The sequence below is a fragment of the Zonotrichia leucophrys genome, chromosome 2, assembly GCF_028769735.1.
Source record: "Zonotrichia leucophrys gambelii isolate GWCS_2022_RI chromosome 2, RI_Zleu_2.0, whole genome shotgun sequence".
Classification (NCBI taxonomy): Eukaryota; Metazoa; Chordata; class Aves; order Passeriformes; family Passerellidae; genus Zonotrichia; species Zonotrichia leucophrys.
This window is the reverse complement of record NC_088171.1, coordinates 19,061,910-19,086,268: the sequence shown is the minus strand read 5'-3', so window position 1 is coordinate 19,086,268 and position 24,359 is coordinate 19,061,910. Positions and strand designations below refer to the sequence as shown.

The 24,359-nt window shown below is 37.4% G+C and overlaps 1 protein-coding gene across 3 annotated transcripts in view; it reads right to left on the bottom strand.

The window, feature by feature from the left end:
* PIP4K2A (phosphatidylinositol-5-phosphate 4-kinase type 2 alpha) overlaps window positions 1–24,359 on the bottom strand; it is a 108,425-nt gene that overhangs the window by 23,604 nt on the left and 60,462 nt on the right. For all 3 annotated transcript variants that reach the window (XM_064704126.1, XM_064704127.1, XM_064704128.1), the window contains one exon: window positions 9,329–9,481. In XM_064704126.1, the coding sequence (XP_064560196.1) occupies window positions 9,329–9,481 (153 nt within the window). The remainder of the gene's footprint in view (window positions 1–9,328; window positions 9,482–24,359) is intronic.

Below are 24,359 nucleotides of genomic sequence, written 5' to 3'. Positions count from 1 at the left end.
TGTTGTTTCATTATCTTAGTGTGCAAACAAAGACATGTGAAAGGGCAGCGTTACCAGCATGGAACACAAGACATGAGAAGCTCTGCTAGTATTGCTCCCCTTGATAAAAAAAAGGGACATGGCTGTGCTCTCCCAGACTTCTAAGAGACCCTCTCAAAGCAGGCCAGGCACTGCACAGTTGTTTCCTATCTGCTGCTGACTGTGGACACTCATGCCATTGCAATTGAAAGAAAATCCTCTAAAATAGTTTCAGTGTTTCCTATGACAGTATTTCTTATCCTGATGGGGAGACAAAAGAAAGAGGGAGGAATGCCACTTGCTTTCAGTATCTACAAGGTTGGTCTAGAACTTCCTACCTTTGCAACTATCAATCCCCCATATCTGCATCACAGAGGAGGCAAAACGTGTCATCTGTTTGGGTGGGAGTCCAGCAGGACTTGCACTGGTGACTGTGGTTGGCAGATTTTCAATTTGTCCATCTTGATATAAAGGAAGTAGCAATTTAGTCACCTCAAGGTGCTTTTTAGGAATGATTTCCTGAAGTTTCCCACTCACAGCTGGAAAAAAAGTGAGCCTAGAAAATAAGCCAGTACATGCTTAACAGGACTGCTAAATTTCAGTGAAAGAAAGACCTTCACTCCTTTAATTTTTTCTAAAAAGAACATTAAAACAATTCAACTAAGCAGACTTGCTAAATAAAACTGTAATACTCAGCTAATACATTTACAAGTCTATATGCAGCAACAAAATAATTTTTAAAAATGAGTGTTGTAATAAACACCCCATAATTTCTTTTTGTTAATTCAGACCATTTTCATGTTTGTGCACAGCACGAGGACAATATTATTATTAACATAGTAAAGTAACATCAGCATATTGACACGTTTTATCAGCTGTGCAGCACATTGCAAATAAGGAAATTTCTGAACTCTCTTGAACCCCATGCTTCAAGTTGAAAATTAGTAAGAAATTCTTCATGAGCCTATTTTCTCATTAATTTTTGTATAAATACAGCTTCAAGATTCCTTAGTAAGAATAAAACTTTACCAATCTAACTAGCTTCTTGCTTCCCTCTGGCAATGCTAGTAAGGTATCAGATACATAAAAGGATAACATTTTGCATACCATTAATTGGCAAAGAAGTTATATACTTTTGGCTCTTTTTGGAAAAACACAGAATAAAATTTCTGTTTCTACCATTTCTCCTTCTCCTCTTGGAGACCATCTGTGGAATGATTTGATATTGGTGCAGATTAAATAATGAATTATATCTATCTTCATTCTGTGTGAAAAGTCAGCATTCCTATTTCTCACAGCCCTATTTGGCAAACATTAATTCAGAAATACACAACATGCTCATTCTCTGTTACCCCTTTATGTATTATTTTCACAAATTTTGGTATCATGATTGGTATCATGATTTGGTATCAAGACAAGCATTTGATAATTCAAGCAGAATTATGTGACAAGTCTATATGTTCACCAGGATACTTCCACTAAAGAGAGTGAAGAGCAAGTTACATAATTATTTAAAACTATTTTAGACATTGTGCAGGCCTAGACATTGATTGTAATTTTTGTGCTCAACTTGTTATTTTATATCCTCTTGTTTGCAGTCAGAAATATCCTTCACTAATTTTGTGTACAAGAATTTGTATTTTGTGTACAAGCACTGACATGTGGACTGATTCCCCCCAAAAAAGACTAAGAATTTGTTCAGTTATAAATATTCAATTTATTGCCATTTTCCTGTACCCTAATAATTCCACAGAATATTATGCATTGAGTACTTATGTGATACATTGCAAGGATTAATTAGCCAAATTACAGCATACATCAGAAAGTTACAGATTTTCAAGGCATATATAAATGTTTTCTTCAAATAAGCCATGTAAGAAAATAATTTCATTTAAAGAAGTAATCAATAAATATACAGGTTTTTATATATAAGCCTTGTGATTCACAGCCTTACACTTCACATTGTTTTAGACATGGCCAGTTATTTCTACTTCTGAGTGAAGTGCAATCTCAATGTTACCACCACACGTGATTATCTAGGCTGCAGATCTGTTACCAGGAACATCATACCTCATACTGCTACAGCTGACTCACTGTGGGGATTGATCTCTTCTGAGAAGTGCTGTGCACATCATCAATAACTTATATATACAAAAAGACATAGAAAACACCTGCCTGGTGAAACCCAGGCCTCAACAGAGCCAGTGCAGCAAAGACCATTCTGCCATTTTGTGTAGTTATTTACCTATGAAATGTCTTTCAGGGAAGACTTTCAATGTGGTTTTCTTTGTTACAATTCTAGTCTGTGTGGTCCCTTTGCATATCAGCCCTCTGCAATTCCATCTGACAACCACCCTAGTGAGTTTCCCATTTTTAGGGTCACCTATGAGCAGAGTGGGCCTGTTGGGGGCAGGTGAAACACCGACTGATGAGAACACATACATTCTAATGTCTCCTTTTTCTGCCTCACCTGTTTTTTCAGATCAAAGCTGCTTTAAGTCTTAGCACAGGGCAGAAGCTGTGTTCTGTGCTGCCTCTGGATTCTCACACAGAACTGCTGAAAGGCTTTTTTTCACTGCATTTCTTTGCAAACCTCCCAGAAATCTTCACCTCTTACTATCTGAGGACATACAGAGTCAAGGACACCATTATATCTTTCCTCATTCACATCTGTGTTTAAATAACATTACATTATACTGCCTTGCTTTGCCTTTTTACCTTTTTCCTTTTTTTGTGATACATATGAACGAAAGTCACATAGCAAAAGCAGAGATGGGGGTTGGGAGGAAGCCACTGATAACCTGTGCAGGTACTGATGTGGAGGGAGGATGACACAAACTTTAATGTAGCTCTGATTCAGCAACCTACCAGCCTGACAAGCCCTTCTACAGCAGTGCAAATTCCTAGGCACCCAGTCCCCATTTTGTTTTCTGGGTTATTCTCCAGTCTATGTTGTCATCGAGTTTTTGTCAAAAATAGTTTTTTAACCTACTATAATGTTTCTCTATTTCAATATTTATCTATTTATGATTTTAATTTTTCTCCTACATTCCACACAACAATCTGCTGCTGTTCCTTGATTCCTGTGTAGCCCTGAACACTGTTACTGGTGCAATTTCTCCCATTTTCACCTTATTGCCTACATTTTCTTCCCTTTAATTTGATTTCTTCTTTCTTTAATATTTTTCCCCCTCCAGCAGCTAAGGTAGCATTTTCCTGCTTTTGTTTTGTCTTTTATTTCTGCCTGTTTATGCCTGTCATTTCCTTTTTTTTTTTTTGCTCATTCTATTCTTTCTTCCCACTCACTTCCCCGTGGCTGCACTGTTTGCTGTGTCTGGTAGATGGGCAGTCCCTCTCCTCCACCACTATCCACTACTTGTGCTGGTTGCCAGGGAGACAACCAGGCAGAGCAATAGGTGTCAGTGCTGCATACAATTACCTGTGCAGGGAAGAGAACTGTGCCTTCAGCAGGGACAGCTGCCTACAGAAAACCAGCACTCAGGTCCCTTCCCGGAGCTTTAGGCTGGAAGGTTTGTATGCTAACAATTCTCTCCTGTTCACCTGCTTTGAGATGGCTTCTCTTTTCTTTACTAAAGTTACTTGGGTATCAGCAATGAGAAGTCATCCCTTCTGAAGTAATTCTAATGAAAAAGAAAGAAAGTGTTTAAGAGAGACACTAAAATTGCTTTATTTTTTTTTTTAGAAATTTCTAACCTGCCCATCATCTGTTCTCAAAGAGCAAAGGACTCCTCTTTTACACCAATTTAAGATTTAAAGCAAGTTAATGTCACTGGAAAGGGCAGAATGTCTTGATTCTGACATTTCAGACACTATAAAATCTGCCTTCAGAATTTTACTCAACTGTTACTGATTTCTGCCCTTGAAAATAACATTTGTACTTTAGAAAATATCTACAAATACAGTAATATCTGCAATAGATATTTTATATAAATTCAGAAACTTTTTGCACAGGACAAGATTTAAAATATATATTTATATATAAACATAATCTGAATATATGATGAAATAGAAAGTTTTCCTTTAGGAGGAAGGAGGGTATTACCCATTCCTTAAACACAGGGTGAAATTCTGACAACACACTTATCACAGATGACTATGCTGAACTCTTCCTTAACAATGCCAAAGGTAGCAGTAGGTTTTAAATGCATTTTTCTGATCTGCATTCTTGGGGTCAGGAGGCTAGGTTTAAAACATGATTGCACTAGATTTGGAGCTCTTTCCAATGAATATTAGATTTTGCTCTCAAATACTATTTAATATAAACATATTTGATTAACTTGCACAATTTTAAGTAGTCCAACTACATCTATGAGTCCATACAGCAGTAGTTTCCCTAACACTTCAAAGTCTGACCATTTTGATCATATCAATGGTTCTACTGCATTTGATAAGTAAATGACATTCAGCTGAGTAACACTTAAAGAGTGGTGAAAGGAGTTCTAGTCATAACTGACAATATACCAATAATACAAGCAGTCTAAACTGATTGCAAATTATCAATAAATGTGACTAAAAGCAGTATTTCAAACTATGTACCAAAAATTATGACAGTAGTTAGAAACTGGCTAGAATGGCCAGTCACAACACAAGAACCTAGCAGGCCATATATTTGTATTTATCCTAACACTTCAAAACCTAGCCCTAGGCCATTTTGTCTTTCAAACATAGAGAGAAGGCTGATCCATGCATGATGGTCTTTAATAGTCTTATCATAAAACACAGGATGCTTTGCTGCTTTAAACATGGTGAAAAGTATAATTCCTCCTATTTTCTTAATGGTTTGTTTTGCTCGGTTTTTGTTTTGTTTTCTTTTTGTTTTTTTTTTTTAAACTTTGGAAAAGAAAATAATTATCTCTAGTGTTTCTACTCAATACTAAAAGTGTCAGACTCATCTGATGAGTTGACAGAATGTGTCAGTGTTTAGACTGAATGTTCACCATCTGTCTGAGGTTGTGGGCCTGACTGCTACTTAAAAAAAGGCATCATAGGGTAAATGATTTTGGAAGCCCACGATTTTTGAAAACTCATGATGTTGAATAGCAAGTATAATTTACAATTGTCAAGATTATTTACATTTCAACAATTTTAAGTTGGAATCACCATATATACACATATATGCTGTTTCCATAACTTCTAACACTCCTTCAAGCCCAGTTCACTTTCAGTTATTTACACATTTCTAGCATGTAGCCCAGGGCTTGGAACTTATCTTTGATCAGATCATCTTTGATGATTTAAAAACACCACTCTAGATTTGGGATTTTTAAGATTACAAGTGTGTCTACAGGCTGTGCTCCTTTTGTAAACTCCTACATGTACAGACTGTGTAATTAGAACCTCATCTCCTCTGAGCTCCAAAGAACAGACAGGTTATTACACCTTCATATGTATGGAGAGAGGAAGGACTAAGAACTGCAAGGGCTTGTGAACTATACATTTCCATGATGCCCAGTTATTGACAAAATAACCTTCATTTCTATCTGCCAATGGCAGTGCACATGTCTGTAGACCACAAAGCAAACATGAGAGCCATGTGGCACCAGCAGAAACAAGACTCTGGACTGTGCTGGAAAGCACAAGTTTGTTATTTCACTCAGAAGGCCAGGTACTGCAAAGGGGGCTGACGGTGGCATTGGTGTCTGCCACTGGGGTGGTCGGTCCAGGGCTCAATCCCACAATGACTTGAGATCACTGATATTTAGAAGTACGTCTCTGGTGACTTTCCAAAAAAATAACTGATACCTGGAATTAGATTTTGGAGGTTCATGGGAAAAGCTGCTGTGCTATATTCCTCCGCCAACCACACAAACTCCCAGATGCCTCATTGGTAGCTCTGTAGCTCAAAAAGATGCAAGGAAAACAACAGCTTTTTTACAAATGCCAAGATCAAAACTGTTTTGGTGAATGAAGGACACATGGAGTCTCACACTTCTGCCTTGTGATGGCTCTGTCTCCAGCATTCTTTGTTTCAAGATAGATGTCTCCTCTGGTATTTACTGTCAAGCAGTTCAAGCAGTCATGGAAAATATTTGACAAGGCTTGTCTGGTCCCTAAGCAAAGACAGAGGTGCTTTCAAGGTCTAGAATGATTCTATCAGCCTTAATAAGGAAACAGGTGAATAAATATTATGGTTTAAAATGAAACTCATTCAGAGTTTCAAACAGGGAAAGGAACCTGGAATGAATTTGCAGAGGGGAGATAACAAAACCTGAAAGAGATTGTCTGTCATAAATGGCATGAATTTCACTCATACTTATGTCAGAAGAAATGGCAAATAATTACTGCCTTCTTGGGCACTTGAAAGAGGGTGCAAGATAAGGGTTTACATAGTTCTTAATGGACAGATGATCTAACTTAGCTCATTTGGGGGAACAAGGGAGAAAAAGCCTAAAATTCACGTAAACCACTTCCCTAGACTTCATGCACCTGAAAAAGGCTGTCCTTTCCAGGATGATTCCTGTACTACTGGGTATGCACACTCCCTTTCTCAGAAGGCTGAATCTTTCAAATACAGCTCTGCTCTCAGGGCAGACTGGCACAGGGTGTGCTGCAGGGGCATGCCACTAGAAGTTCCAAACCATTCCCAATCCCACTTGGAACACAGCTCGGCCAGGAATTTTCACGTATGATATGAGTGATGCTGACAATCAGAGAACTGAAGCAGCAGAAAAGTTAACTAGCAGACTTCTCCCTAAAAATCCCATATCTGGCACTCTAGTGTATAATTATTAACAATCAAGAAAGATATTGGACTGTAAGGCATGAAAATCAATAGAGGGAACTTGACAATTCCTGCATTGGCAGAAGAGAGTATGCCAAAATAAAACTGAACTCATGAGAACTTGTTTTATTGACAAGGATTTCTACAAGAGTACCAGGAGAGCATCTGAAAAGTCTTATGCTACTGCAACTGTGCCATCCCACAGAACCATACAGTTACTTCCACACCAGTGAAACAGACAGGTCTTGGAGTGCCCTCAGGCATCAGTTCCAGCTGGAATGGAATAACTCACATCTAAGTTATTAACCTCCCCTCTTAAAAAAAAGGATGCTTACATTCAAACTCCTAAGTAGGCATATTAACTCATCTTAATTAACACCTTTATTCTTGCCCAGAATTATCTGGGAGACAATAAGCTGGCCCAAAGGAAAACCACAACAGGCACCACTGAAGTGCCAGTGGATGGTATCTGGCATTGCACTGCTTGCTAGCAGAAGGCCAATCTGTGTGGGACAACTTGGTCAAGGGAATAATAACACCTTTCCACCAGGACAAGGGGTTTGCTAGACTTTGAAATGCAAGTGAAGATAACCTTTGCATGCCTGAAAAACATCTAGAGAAATGGGAGGACAAGCTGCTGTATCTAGTGATCCCAAGCATTCAACATTCAGCAGCAGCACAGAGGACACTGTGTCAGCTGTCATTAAAGCTAGTGGATTTAATTTAGATCTTGTTCAGTACATTGCTGAAGATCCTGAAATGAATTTATTTAAATTAAAAATCCAATTATTAAACTGTCTTTAATTTACTTTGTACTTGAGTGCTTCTGCATTTAGTTTTGTACAGTGCTTTCAAGTTCTGAGACAAAAAGAAATACAAGTTGTATCTTTATGAATCTCTTGGAGGCATCAGAGAGAACTATTTTATATGAAAGATTTACTAATATAAAGTGAAATTAGGTGCCTGCTAGCGATAAATTTCAGATCTTTATTCCTTGTAACCTAGCCTAATATGAACCCTGATGTTAGAAAACATTAATGAAAAAGATTCCAAATTATTAAATTCATTAATGTTAGCACTGTCTTCATTGATACTTTTGAAAAGCAAAGTTACTGTTTGGAAAAGCAAAATGACTTTTCATCTAGATTAAATCTCAAAATCTGTATCATTAATACTAGCTTCTAATGCCAAATATGAAACAGACTAAAACTTTAATTCTGCTGTACAGTTTCACAGATCAAACCCTTTCAGATGAAAATTAAAATAGTAAGTTGGAAAATTCACATAAAAATAACCCCCAAAATACAATTAGATTTAAATTAGTTTTAAATTTTTTTGTGGTAAAACTGTCATTAGGAGAATGTCTTAAGAAAATTTCTGCTAGTAATATTTATTCATATTGAAACAAACACATGATGGTCCTACGTGTTGTTTAAACAGAGGAACACCACAGGAAGAGAGAAAAGAGTTAACATCTAATATCCTGAGGGCTTCCCAAGTTACTCTGGACTTGGAAGGCCTTCAGAGGTCTCCCTTTGAGATTTACAAAGATGACTGGCATCATCTTTAAATATCTTCAGTTCCAAGTACCCTGAAAGAATGCTTTGGCTGCCCACCCCAGAAGTTAAAACCGGTTTTACAAAAGTAATGTATTAAAAAAAACCTACTACAAACAAGAACATTGCACAACAAAAAATAAAGCACCTAAACAACAATAAAGAAGCCCAACCCCAAATGTCCTTAAGTCTTTACCTGGAATTCCGACCCACAGAAAGGAGAAGGAAGATGGAAAGAGGGACAAACCCCCCTTCTTATTGCATAGCATATTTCATGTGATTTTTTAGAGGCTTTCGCTTGACTTCGGTAGCTTTAGAACTTATTTAAACAGATGTAGGGCTAAGAAACCTAGCACTAATTTTATTAAAGCCTTTTGTAATTCCCAGGTTCTGCTTCCCTCTGTGTCAGCCACACAAACTATGCACCAGCACAGTATGGCAGCTATCAAGGCTGATTGGAGGGATCTCTGCTGCTCACTTTTAACTTTACAGTTGTGTATGAAAATTCTCATGATCAAAACCATTTTTTTTGAAGAGTAGGACTTTTACATTAATCATATCCAGTTTTTAATTTCTTATATAATACAACTTTAATCTTTGACATCTGTTGTGAACACAGAACATTCACTAACTAGATCAGAAATAGAAGGTCACCTGCAGCACTCATACACAGACATCTTCAAGCAAGCCCAGAATAAAATACCTTCAAGCCTGGGAGTCCACCAGCCAAAAGAAAGGTCACCTTTTTAGTAAGGACCTTACAGCCTCCAAGTTACCTCTACAATGTAGACATTTCTTTTTTATGAAATGCTAATGCAGGTATTTAGAAAAGTCCATCCTTGTGAATTACAGATATGCAGTAAATTGCTGATGCAAAAGGGAAAAAGTCTGAAGTGACTTTTTCCATGACTTTTTCCATAATAATTAATTTAAAACTTTTAAGCCTCTAAAAAAGATCAGCATTCTAATATTTAAGAAGACATCCCACATCTCAGTAGAGTTCATTTATTACCTGATGGTACTTCTTGAGTATGTTGTGCATTTCTGCTACATCTTCACTTGTTATAGTTTTGATGATATATCTTTTGTCGTAAGATGTGTGAAAGCGGGCACCACTGCGTGCTTGGGAATCATTGGCAAGGGGTGCACTTCTTGTCAATGAATTCTGTCAATTGATTTAAAACAAAAAAAGCATCAGGTCAGACAGAAGTATTTAACTTTTATTTAGAGCACATATAAACAATTTACACTTATTTTAAAATATTTTTCAATACATCTGCACCAAGTTGAATTCTGAAAAGCACATATTCACAGACTACATTATCTTGAGAAAACACTTCAAAAAGAAAAGCATGAGAAGAAAAGCATGTTTGAGGAGGAAGGTATTGCTCATTAGTGGTTCAAAACCCATCCCCAACATTTAATAAGAATTTATTGGACATTGGTACACATATATTATCAGCTTTGGGGAAGAAACCATACAGTAATTAAAATCCAGAAGGAACACTGCATTACACCATAATAATCATAAAGAGATGATTCACCCATAGTTATAGTTTCACTTAACATTAGCAGGATTTGCTCCTGAGACAGTGTGATCTGGTACACAACCAAGATCACAGTTACAATACAGGGCTATTCCAATGATTTCATATCTAGATTTAGGCAAATAACATTGTACAATACCTCCATACTATCCCAAGAGGAGAAAATTAGTTAATGACTGTACAGCATTTAGATGAGAGATTAAGGACTATTTTTAGAGTGAAGTTTAAAATTACTGGTGCTGCAACAGAAGAAAGAGATGCCCTCTGCTTTTTTCAGAGAATAAGTAGTATCTAGGTTAGATTTCTTTATACTTATAAAAACAACCTCCCAAAAAATTAGAATAAGTATAACAACTTTTTGCCTGGAAACATCTTTCTTTACCAATAAGAACATATGCCAATTGTTATACACTTGAATTGCACTAAAAAAAAAAAAAAAGTAGTAACAGCAGCAACACAGCCATGAGAAAACAACGATGTTTTGGACCCCTTGTGTATTTCCATAAATACAAACATACTCTGAAAAGATTAAACAAGTTAATGATAGACTACTGGAACACTTCTATGTTTATGAAACAAACTTGCAGTAACCATCTGGTATATCCCTACTTGTAGCAGAAAACCCCAGCTCCTGCTATGCTTCCTCATTGTACCATGCTGCACAAACAGCTCTTGTTAAATTGAAATATACCTCCCTTCTTTCCACATTCACATAGCATAATCTTCTCCCTGCTAGATGAAAAGCCATTTTACTTTCAAAGATAATTTAAATAAAATGTTATATATAAATGCAAACATTGCAGATTCCTAAACAGCAAAATTTCAGCTCCAAGTCACAGAATCAATGTTTGTGTGGTTCATGTTGTGACCATGAACTAAGTCACAAAACAGATTTGCACTAGAAGAACAATGATGCTCTGAGAGAGTAATTACCAATACACTCCATCTACCACATTCAGGTACCAAAACCCACACAACCTTATTTATGTAGGACTGATGTTTTATTTGGAGGTTTTAGTCATTGGTAAATCTGTTTATATGCTCTATGGACTTCAGCAGGAGCTGGACATGCAGATTCAAGCCCTGCAACAGAAGGTCAGTAATTACTATAAAGTAATAACCTCAACCAAGAAATTAGGGTAACCATAGGCCCCAGTTTAAGAAGACATACAATTATGTCTTTGTATTTTGGAGATTCATTGATTTCAATAGGCCTTCAAGCATTGTTTAATTTATCCCAACTGTGGGGTGCTTTCTGAAATCAATTTAACATGAAATAAAACCATTTTCCCACAAGGTTACCTAGTTCAACAGAAATACGCATGAGTGGCGGGAATAACAGTAAATCATGTAAAAGCACACAGCTCTACAAGGGCTTATTAGAATGAAAACCTTAATTATGACATGTAGGAGAAATACATCTTTTGCACCTCTTTCTATATATTTCTAAATTTCTGGTTCATTCTGTACAATGAACCAGAATAATTACTGATGTCTATGATAAAAAGTGACATCTTTCTCTATTATGCTCTCTACTCAGTAATGAATGAAAGGATGTGGGTGCTTCTTTAAGGTTTATAAATCAACACTTTTTCTAGACTAATCAGAAGAGAGCTTTAGGGACACCACTACAACTCCTTCTCTACACTGGCTTTTGGACAGTCAATTTCAACAAATACATGTCCTGATACAGCATCACCTCACACAGTATTGAGATCATGGAGAATTCAAGTATTACAGCAGTTTTCTTTCCTGTTTTCAGATTTTTTTCTGTTGAAATTGATTTCCAACCACTCCATTACTGAAAAGTTTTAATGTACTGAAGTCTATTCAAGGAAACAAGTATTATAAACTGATTAAATTTTCTTAATGCTACACTTGATACCTGCACTCCATTAATTTTCAGATTGAATTGTGGAGGTAGTGGTAGAAACTCTTTGTGCTCTACAGTCAGAAATTAGTTTTGTTTCCAGGCCTTTATTTAATAGTTCAAGATGAAGAGCTGATAATAAAAGTTAAGATCAAAAAAGTACAAATTCAGTTGCCTTCATCACAAATTGAATATATAATGTAATGTAATGATTACTTTTAATTTTAAAAAGAAGTGAACACATGGGTAACCATTAGTGTATGTAATGAATTAAACTACTGCTAAGTTATTCAGCTATAATTCAGTTAGCAATAATAAAGGCTACTGAGTAATTACTTGTTATTGTTCCCAGCAGAAAACGGTACATTATTCTGAGGTTAACTATTGCAATAAAGCAGTAACATTACAGTATTCTGAATGTATTTTTCCTACAGAACTCTAGTCTTCAGACTATAATCCATATAATATAAACATTGAAAGCAATTAACCTGGCAGGAGACTTAAGTTGTTTAGCTATAAAAAGCTGCAAAAGAGGGTATTGGCTGGTCAGCCACTAAACATCTGAAGGAGGAGGAGGAGGAAAATGTGAAGTACATGAACTCAAGGTTTCAAGCACTCTTAAGGTGTATTTTAATACCCTTCATTAATAGATTTTCATATTTGAGTGAAACACATGCCTGGGTTGTACTTGGTATAAAAGAGATGCTAGTTGACTGGACATTAGAAAATGTGATGCCCGTCTACAAGAAGATCCAGAAGAAAGATCCAGAGAACTACAGGTCTGTCAGTCTGACCTTGGTGCCAGGGAAGGTCACAGAGCAGATCCTCTGGAGTGTCATCACACAGCACACACAGGACAGCCAGGGGATCAGCACAGGTTTGTGAAAGGCAGGTCCTGCTTGCCTGACCTCATCTCCTTTTCTGTGATAAGATGACCACTCAGTGGATGGGTGAAAGACTGTGGATGTGCCTACCTGGACTTCAGGAGAGCCTTTGCCACCATTGCCCACAGCACCTCCTGCAGGAACTGCTGCTCAGGGCTGGCTGGGGCTCTGTTGGATGGGTGGGAAGCTGTTGGCATGGCCGGGCCCAGAGGCTGCTGCTGAATGGAACTGCAGCCAGCAGTGCTGCCCAGGGCTCAGTGCTGGCACAGCCCTGTTCAATGGTTCTATCAATGATCCACGTGAGGGGATCCAGGGCACCCTCAGGCCCTGCAGACACACTGAGCTGGCTGGGAGTGTTGAGCTGCTGGAGGGCAGCAAGGCTCTGCAGGGGGATCTGCACAGGCTGCACTGCTGGGCAGAGCCCAGAGCTCTGAGGCCCAACAAGGCCAAGGGCCTGGGCCTGCTCCTGCCCCTGGCTCACAACAACCCCTGCAGCTCCAGCCTGGGCAGAGTGGCTGCAAAGATGCCTGGAGGGAAAGGTGCTGGGGGTGCTGCTCAACAGCAGCTGAACATGAGTCACAGAGTGCCCAGTGGCCACGAGGCCAATGGCATCCTGGCCTGGCTCAGCAATGGAGTGGCAGCAGGGCCAGGGCAGAGATCATCCCCCTGATCATCCTCACTCAGCACCCGTGAGGCCACACCTCAAATCCGGGTTCAGTTCTGTGCTCCTCAGTACAAGAAGGACATTGAGGTGCTGGGGAGAGAGTCCAGGGAAGGGCAATGGAGCTGGGGAAGGGGCTGGAGCACAAATCTGATGAGGAGAAGCTGAGGGAGCTGGGGATGTTTAGCTGGAGAAAAGGAGGCTCGGGGTGACCTTGTCACTCTCAACAACTGCCTGGAAGGAGGGTGCAGCCCGGTGGGAGTCAGTCTCTTCTCCCAGGTAATAAGCAAAAGGACAAGAGGAAATGGCCTTCATCTACACAGATCCCTGTTTTTCCAGCAGTAGCTTTTTCTTCCCCTAATGAAAATTTATTCTGCCTGATTGCTAACTATAATGAAAATCAATTTGCAAATACAACTATCATACCAAAAATGTTTCTAACAAGAAAATACATCTCTAGATAATTACTTAGCTGCACTTTACTTTTTATTAATGCCTTAATGGGTTACAGATAGTGATGCATTTATTTTTAGTAGATGGTTATTTTATTAGTAGTTATCTATATCAAGATTAATTAAGAATGCACATAGCTATCATTTTACCACATGCATATTAATTTGTCAGAATAAACCAACCAACTTCACGCTAAGCAGCATCTTTCCATACATGCACAGATAACCCAAGTGCCCTCTCTACAATTCTTTGTCTACTAATAAATTAAGAGCAAATGTTTAAACATTAAACATGTTTAAATAAAAAACAACCTCTACTTAAACCTTTAATTAAATTAAAGTCTTTGAGGCTTTATTTTTACTAACTCCCCACTCTTGTGATAGCTCTCTCAATACAATGCACTTTTCAGGTACAGAATGTAGTTACTTTGGAACTTTAAAAGCACATAGAACGTAGAAGGCATTTAATATTACTATTTTCTGTGTTTTCTTTTGATACTTGCCCAAGTTTGTTAAATAAGTGTGGTTTAAAAAGCAGAAAAAAGAAATCTAATTATATCATATTGTGCAGATTACTAGCAATTGCCACTTTCTTGTGTTGATAAATACATAGCTGAGTTTTGTCAGTAGATGATTCTATTTGCAATGGCTAATTCTCCCTTCTGTGAATAGAGAAAAGTTCAAATTCCTTCTCAAGTAAACCTTCCAGGTACCTTGCAAAATACCCCATCTCTCAACTATACTAGTTATACTTGTTTATAGATAGAAATCAGTCTTCAGTAAAACACATCTACTGTTGCCTGGTGATAACAATGAATCTTTAACTAGAGTGATAACAAGAATTGGCTTCACTGGTAAAGCATCATTAACAAGTAAGATCAAGAAACAGCTTCACTGAAAGGATCAAATTAGGAGATTTTAGGGTCCTCAAAGAGGAAACTCTATGGCTTTTAAAATCCACTGTGATTTTTCCCGTTTGATCTAGGTGAAGCTAACTTACCTGTTGGACTCAGACTGTTCAGGCATCTCACTGAGATAAATACTAACATTAACACTACAAACATTAACAACACTAATAGCAACTAAGTTAACAGTACATGTTTTGGAATTGAAGAGATTCTTCATTAGAAAATGTTTTTTTTTTTAATATTTAAGACACTAAATGGCCAAGAAGGTCCTACACTTAAGCCAGACATTAGAAAACTTTGAAGCACAGACATTAGAAAACCTATAACTAGTAAGAAATATTAGAAACACCACATGTGGTAACAAATTTCACTTTTAAGTTAGACTTTATATATATCCAGATAAGTTAACTCTGGGGTTATCTTGTGCAAGTTTTTAAGATCTTAAGGCAGACAATAATAAGAAAGTTACACAGTCGTGCTCATTAGACAGACTAAAAACACACATTTATTTGAGTTGTACTGCCTTGTTGTTCAGACAGCTATTGGTCACATTGTATAGACTCTTCTCTTACTGTTGAATGCAGTTTTGAGATACAAATGGTAGCTGCTGGGATCCAGACAGCTTTTGCCAGAACACACAGATAAATTTCAGTGATGACTTGTACGAAAAGTAAGAAAGATAAGTTGCACTGTAGACATCTGTGCACAAATTCCTTGGAAGCAAAGTTGATTGAACCTGTCTCAAGAGAGCAAGCTGTAGGCCCCTTCCTCTGCTTGAATCCTGGAGGAAATTCAGCTAAAAGAGACCCACTGGGGTCCCTGGCAGAAATATCTCCTTCTTAAGTAAGGCATCTCTAGTGGACTAGGGAGGACATAAATAATGAAACATAAGCATCTCCCTTTTCCAAAAGGAAAATATAAACGGGGTTGAGGAAGGGGGAAAGGAGAGACACAGAGAGACAGATCATGGCAAATACCAGATTGAATTCCCTCTGGCTCTGCTTCTTAATTAGGGGAAGTCTAAGTGGAATATGAACAGATGGGAAATGAGCCACTCCTCACGTAGCACAGACAGATCTATGAGCCACAAAGCCAGAACAGGGAGGATATCCTTCAAAAAATGAAGAGACACAAAAAATACCCCACTCTTACCCTCCAAGAGACACAGGTTTGATGCTGTAACACCCTTGCACCATCACTTTGCTAGGACACAGCTCCTCCCTGCTGTGCCAGGAGCCAGCAGAGCATGTCTCTAGCTGCACAACGTTGGAGGTATTAGCCCCATTAAATTAATAAAAATCAGCTGCTTATACAACAGCATTAGCAAGCTCAAAATTCAATGCAGTAAGGGTCAGACTGCCCTGTACCCTTCAGATTTTCCCAGCCTTCTCCAACTCTTCCACGGTGTGCCTTGGATCTCTGGCACAATTAAAACATCTGTCAGCCATGCATACCCTGTTCTACTTAACAGCTTCACTTAGCAACTCCCTGCAAGTCTCCTGCTCAGAGTGTGCCAATTCCCCATCCACTTCTCATTTGTGAAGTTTTAATCTTGTGCCTGCTGGTTTTTGGTCTCAGGAGAAAGAAAAGGTTTTGTACTTTTAAAGTGTGAATACTTTCATGAGGTCATTTAAAGACCTAAATTACTTGTGTAATTACTTATACAACTGAAGACACATTTAACGTGCCAAACTCACAGATACCTCTACTAGATAAATTTCTCCATACATTCCTCTCTTTCTCAAATAGTTTCCCTCTGACAAGTCACTGTCTGGAAGCTTAAGTGCCCTTACATAAATGAATATATATATATAAAAAAAAAATCATCCATACTGCATCGACTAGCAGGCAACTAGAAATATTCATAACATCTTCAGTGCCGAGAAGCTACAAATCACAAATAATTTGTCCCATACACATAACTAATTTCTGATAAAATGATAAAAGTAAAAAAAAAGAAAAGAAAAAGCTTTAAATATAAATTACTGAAAGCTACATAATTTACTAGCACTTAGCTTCCCAGAGAGTTCTTGAGAAAAAAAAGTTAATGAGTACACCCAAATTATATGTCATCATTTCACCCAAAACCAGGATATTGTTCAGCAAATTACCTAAAAGGTTGTTTAATTTCACTATAGACTCACTCTCTCTTTTTTCCTAAACCCTCAGCAATCTGCACAGAGTTTTATTCCCTACAACAAATATCTAACAGGTAAGGTAAAAGGTTTTTTCCATAGGTGTTTTTAGGAGCTGATCTACAATTCTTTGACATTCACAGGAGCTTCTTCTGGAGATATCAAGAAAATTTCATAAATTAGAATCCAACAGAACTGGTTCCATCAGAAGCTATTTCATTTCACCCAGCACTTCCTAATCCAATCTCTGCTTTTGGATTAGGTAAATTCCAGAAAGGCAGTCCTGATTTTTTCTATCTTCAAAAGACCGAGATCTACAACAGTTTTTCTAGTATTTAGCCATTTGCACTGCTGGAAAGGTGAGTTTAATTCTGAATTTTAATTTTCTTCTCTGGTCATTCATATTTATTCCTGAAGTACCTAAAAATACTCACACACTACTTACTTCTTAACTCTAATTTTTGCAAGTGCAGTAGGTCAGGCTGTCACTCCCAACCAGATGGCATTTTCTATGTTCTTAAATTCCTTTGACACTTTTCTGGTATTTTTTCTACATCCAAATTTCAACTTCCTTTTTTCAAGACTACTAGCATCAAAACTATATATAGTATTAGCTTCAGGTATAAAACAAACAGATATCAAAAAGACGTTAGAACACTTCTGGATCTTCTTTTAATGCCTTCTAATTTATCCACCCTAGGGTGCAGTTACCTCTAATCTGAAGGTCCTCCTAGTACTAAATTCTCATCCTCTTTGACCTATTGTTCCTTCTCAGAGCTACCACCTCCCTGGACAAAGCCCTCATCTCTGTAGTTCTGCACTCCTTTTTTAATCATATAAGCATTCCTCTCACCATATTAACAGGATCTCATTTGGACAGGTTCAGAATGCCAGGTGATCAAAGTGGGTTTTGTACAAAATCTTTCACTTTATTCTGCTTTAACGGATTTTGAAAATTTGAACGGATTTTGCATCCTCTGCAAGATTTCACTACATGAAATGTCAATTGCTTGTTGACAATTAAATTTTAACTGTTATTTAATTATCCATTATTTATATATTTTTTTGGTTTTTATTATAAAGCTCTGCAATAATTAGCATTTTAAAAGTCCAAGACACAAAATATCATGGCAAATAGTTTGTAAGAAGAATCCTCAAGAGTCCTTAGACACCAACTCCTCTAAAACTCTTCTAATGCTTTATCCTTTGGAAATTTATTTTTACCTTACACATTGGTCAATAAAAATAGCAACCTATTGTAATTCAATAAGAATAATGATCTGACACAATATCAGATATTAACAAAATTAAGCTAATTTCCAGAAGGGCTTTGATTATTTCTAATAGTAACAAGTTAAGCTTGTTTGGAGCTAGTTTATCTAATTGAAACTATTTTTGTGAAGAAAACACACGGAGCAAAGCCACTGAAGTACAGGAAGAACTTGTCCCCCATCTCACATCATAACTGCAAGCTATATTTATAACTGGCAAAGCATTGCTCCCCTCTTCAAAGACAAACTGCTGGTGAGGCTCTTCTTCTCTGCCCACTTTGCTTAAAATGTTCACAGCATGAATTTTTATCTCCACAGTGGGAGGCCAAGGATTAGCCCCAGTCTCCAAGAGGGTGGAGAGATTTAAAGGTCAATTTAATTAGCTCATTCTAATCTCTCGCACGCCTAATGTAAATGTCATTGTTTTCTAACTGCTACTTTAGCAGACAAGATCGTATTTTAGAAACTTTGAACACATGAACTGAGTGTTGGATGTAATACAAAAACTGTGTAACTAATTTTAAAAGGGATCCTAATAAAAATTGCCATTGAGCCAGACCTTTTCCTAAGAAAAAGGGCAATAGGAAAATTCTGGTGGCAAAGCATAGAGAGCTTTAGAAGAACAGTAATCTTTCAAACTGACTGGCTTAACAGCTTCTCATTGATTTAAATCTTCCCTGTTTCAAGACGTCTGGACAAAGGCAAACAACAGTTACTGGTGCTGTGATCTCATCCAAAAGCTGTGGAAAACTAAAATGAGCTTTACAAGCTCAACGTACCCTAAAGACAAATCAGATCACATCCCAGACTATTTAAGAGTGCCTCTGGGCAAGCTTTGCATGAACAAAAAGGCAAAAACAAGTGCACAGATGATGCTCTGAGATGACTGAAATCATAGGTCAGTGGAAAAGCCTGACAGTGGCTCATGGCTGTTGCAGGATGATGCACACACTGTCTGGCTGCTCTCCTGCAGCACAAGTCACAGCGCTGCTCTCTGGCCCAGGCACAGCTCCCCAACAACACAAACCTGGAGCTTCCCCCAGCCTTTTGTAAAATTTTTTTACAAGACTTCAGGAATCATGGATATGGAAATTACACCAGGATTACTGATTAAGAAGGACATCAGAGAGACAGTGTCATACAACTGACATAGATGCTCCAAAGTGATGTGCTGTAATTTGAAACAAGTTTTATTGTCCTGATTTTCAGGACAATGTTTTGTCAGTGACTTGTAGAGGGAAGAAAGGCAAAGCACTGGGCTTTTTTAAAAAACAGAAGCACCAAACCAAAAGATATCTGGGTGGTCATGCAGGGACAGGTAGGGATGACTTTTGGGTCTATTTTGTACGGTGACACTGCTCTTGTCATTAAGCAGGTGCTTACCTGGAAATCCTGATGCAAAAGCATGACCAGGCAGCACTCATCTCTGACACTGGAAGGTCTATAAGGAATCTGACGTGGAGAGAAGCATACCTGACCTACCAGTAACATGCTACAAGCACATTCAGGGGTGTAACCTCCCCTGCCTTTGCCAGATATATGGACAATTTTGCACAATGATTTCTTGTCAGCTCATAAGCATGGCTCTCAAAAGGCCTATGGTGAGTGTCATGGGACCCCCAAAGGATGAAAACAGGGCACCACTGGTGATGTGCTGCACCCATCAAAAATACAGAGCTCCTTCTATGATCTGGATGTGGATGCACACACTCCAAACACTTATGAACATTAATAAAAAAATTGTATTGAGGGAGTGATTACTATGGAGAAAGAGGTGAAAAACTTTGACAGAGAAACATGAACAACTTATTTTTTGCACTGAGCTATCCTTTCAGGAGAAAGGTGATGGGTTCCTTGACTTCCTTGAATAAGAGTTAATGAATAAAACATGAGAGCCTTTCCTAAATCAAGCTATCCTATTGAGACCATAGATCTGGATTTGGAGCTGTCAGCTTAAGGCATACTCTTGCTTTGGAAAGAGTTGTGGCTCTTTTTCTGGAAGCCTTTTCCCTTTAGCCCTGCAAAGCTTGGCTTAATGCCTTCCTTTCAATATCTCTAAGAACTCAGGAGTACCTATCAGTTTGTTCTTTTGATGTTGCCAGCACATGCTAAATTATATTTTCCAGTTTGAATGCCCAGTCGTGAATGATACTCAGTTTAGCAAGGAACAGCCAAAAGCAAGGCAAATTAAATGTTTTCTAGGGAAAATTGAGAGAAACCACAAATTAGAATTTCTGTTGCCATAGGTACTAAGGTTAACTCCCACCATCACTAAATTATTATTTGGGATGACACTTAAGGCACTAAATCTTAGAACATTAGATTTAGATTGAAAACTTCATTTTTTATATGCTAGAAAGACTACAAACAGCAGAGGTTTTGTTACTACAGCTGGTTCAACACTTTACTACCACCGCTACCTATACTCACAGCAAACAAGAAGTCAGCAGTTCTGAATGGTGATACCAATGTCTTGGTGTCAATGTCCATTTGGGATCCACAAACTGTATATTCTGCTATAGGAATCTCATCTGACAAACAAGCCCAGGAACTTTTTAGGCACTGACAGACTTACCATGCTAAAATAAAATGACTAGCACTGGTATTTTCTTTACAGGACAGTTCTTACTTTGATGATTTTTAAAGCACTTTATGGAATTAATTGAAGAGATTGTCTTAGCAATAAGCTCTGACTTCTAACATAGCTACTGCTGACCTTGCTGTGTGTAGTTTGATGCTGGAGGTGGCTTGTTCTTTCCCAAACCAAGGGCCAAAAAATAGAAGCATGGATTTAAGTGCAGAAGCACCAGCTGAGAGCATTGATTAGTATTTGTTTGTCTGAAGAAACATCTCACCTTGGACTGCAAAGTACTTAAAGTTCTTAAGATGATGTCTTAGGATTGGATAAGTCATGTAAAATGAACAAAAATATTTAGAGATTGAGGATCTGAAGTTTAGATACCTCAAAATAAAATTATATTGAAGGCTGACATCTAAAAAACAAGCCTGGAACTTGCATCGTTTTCCTGATGCCTTGCTATGAGCCTAGACTACAAATCTTTCTGCATAGAAAGCTCTGGGAGATATTGAAAAGTATCCTTAACAGCCTTATCAGAAAAAGCTGGACACAAGTTCATATGGTTTGTTATTAGAGAAATTGCTTAAAAGCAGGAATTCTCATTAATTATTTTGGATTTCAAGCTGTTATATGGAAAAATGTTCAGAGAAATATCAAGCATAGGTAAATGAAAAAGAACTTACAGAACCATCTGCTAAAAGTTCTTTCTGAATTCTCTGTCCTGTACAGAGAATCCCTACAAGCTGCTCCTGCAGACAGGAAAAGTCAGCTCTGAGCCTGTCTCCTACTACCCTGAGTAGCAGAACGTGCAGGGCAGTGAGCTGTACCCTCCCGCATCCCCAGCAGAAGGCTCATCAGGTACCCTGGGACAAGGCTGCCCTCTGGTATGAGCAATTGCACTTTACTGGGCAAGAACCCAGTCTTCCTCTTCTGCCTGGCAGAACCCAGATTTAGGATTCAGTAAGAACTTTAAGCAAGAACAGATGTGTTGGAGCACAATAAAAGAAGTTGCTCTTCCCAGAACAACAGCAGCAGAAGCATTTGTAACAGTAGTAGATCCTATTTTTCTACAGATTGTTGGGGGTTGTTAGGTGAGCTGCCTGCCTGTTAATCTCTCATAATTCTGAAGTTCACACAAAATAACCCTTTAATTCTTCTAACAGAACTCTACTCTTGGATTTTCTAAGGTAACAAAGTATGCCAAATGACTTGAGAAGCAATCCCAAAGAAAAACAGCTATCCCACTAATTGGGATGGGGGAGAACAGGGTGGGGGAGTTGGTAGAGGGGGTAGAAATCTTTCTGTAGAATAGCCTTTACAGTGTCTAAAGCTGAGGGGGAATGCAGAAATTAAAATTTAGTGCTTAGTGAGGGACTTTACAATATCTGTTTTCTAATCACGTTTTTTCTGTTCTACTAGAAACAGTTAATGCTCTCAAGTATTCTCCCATGAATAGTAGAAGGATTCTTTTTCAATTAAACAAGAAAACACTAACAAAAATACATCATTTACCCTATCAAGGCAAAATCTGTCATTACTTAATAATTTGGAATTGACACTTTAAAAAGTAATCTTCAATCAGAGATCCATATGTGCTTGTAACATCCAGTAGTACAAAACAAAACAATAGTCTCTTTCCCTTTGATAATTTAGTCTTTCTAAGTGGCTAAAATGGTTTTGAAGTTTTTCATCATTCAAATGCAATTTTGATTCATACTGACTGATCAGCAGTTGTGTTCCCCCTTTTAAGAAAAAAACAGCCAAACCAGTTTTTAATTTAATGCAGTAACTGTTTTAGAATTTTTTAATACAACAAAGTTTCTTAAACTACATTAAGGACCTCATTTATCATAACAAGTTTGTATAGGAAATTTTTGAATGAAACTCAATGTTTCACTAACTTCATACTATATTTTCTACACTGCTGTTCATTATAAAGCATTAAGCACAAAAAAGCCCACACTGTATTAGCAGCTGCACATGTAAACTTCACATGTAAATCACAAAACTTCAGTCCCAGTTCAGTGCTAAATATCTCTTGGAGATGCCCAACTAGCTAAGAAATACAGACAGATGCACGACAGATTACCAAAAACATCTCAAAAAAGGGAGTTGGTTTGTGTCATGTCAAGGAAGGGAGTTCATTCCAGGAACTGTAATTGCCATTACTAGAAATGGCTTCCTGTAAGGCATGAACCATACACAATTTAAGGAATTCCTCTGACTCCTAAGTCCAGACTACTTGTAGGAAAAAGCCATGTACTTTGTGAGATTTAAATCTCTCTTCAGAGACATAAGGAGATCTCTGTAAGACAAGTTCCATATATTAATTATTTCACATGTGAACTAAGTCTATGTGTTAAACAGTCCAAAAATTACTACAAAATGAGAAACACAATGTAAAGAATTAAAATTAGTATAGCCCACTACTTAGAACATATGCTACCAATTTTTTTCATGAGGTAGGTTTTGTTTTATTAGTGCTTACTCATAAGGAAAGACTATTTGCCCTCTGGAACAACTCATCAAGGATATCAGCAGAACATTCTGAAAACAAAGGCATTTAAAATGAATGTTCTTTGAGACTGTGACTGATGTCTGACTAATGAACAAGGTAATTGGTTTATTTATCTAAACCAATCCTTTCTGGCTCAATAATGGGAATGACATTGTTCACAGTTGACTAGGACTCCCTTCCTGAGAATCACTATATAAGAAAAACTATCAAAGAAAGTAACTCAATATTTCTTCCATAAGCTTTCCCTTACTTTTACACTGCAAACTATTTTTCAGTTCCAGGTTTGATTCTAAGAAATCATTTTAACCAACAATAATTGGAATAACTTCCTTGAAGATAAAGGTTATCTGAAAAAAGTATATATATCAGATTCCCTTTTTAGATCACAGAGACTGTAACATTAAATTGAAAGCAACTTCCACTTTTAATAGGGATAATCCCTATCTTACACGTGAGGAGACAAATTTTCTTTATGTTTAGTTCTGTAAAAATATTAATTTTGAAAATGAGTTCAAAATACATTAATATTTTAAGCATTTAATTTATTTTCTTTTAAATCAGATTAGAAAAAGAATTCAGAGTGATAAATTGCTTGGGCAGAGGAAAAAAGCAATAGTGAATTATCTTCCCTTAGGTTAAAATTAACTATCTTCTGTTTTTCACTAAATATGCTTTAAATACTAAAAACCATGAGGTTTTTTTCCTAATACATAATTTTGTTGTATCAAAAACCAGGATGTAGTTACATGTTCTTATTTTGTGTTGTTGATTGGTTACATTACCATAACACATAGCTACAAAGAAGTATTTTTACATTTAATCTGAAAATATGGACAATTTATCCAGTGACAGTTACTTAATGCTGCTTTATCATTGTTATAATTAATAAATCCAAACAGTAGTATAACATAGTTACAACAGGAATTTCTGCTGCAGAACAGCAGTGCATTTCACAGTGCTGTGGAATGCAGCATTTTTGATTATGCCAAGTTTGCCAGTTTTAACTCACTGTAGCATCTCAAGTGTTCTACCATTTGCTGAACTCTACCTTCCACTGTCTAGTAATGTCAAAATGCTCGAAAGACAGCAAGCATGAATTGACATCATAATTTTAAGAGCAATCACATGTCTTCCTTCTTTGTCAAGAAAAATTAAATCTTCATATAAAGGGATCAATTAACTTCTCAAGCAGTAGGATCCTGCTTGGTCCAAGAGCAGA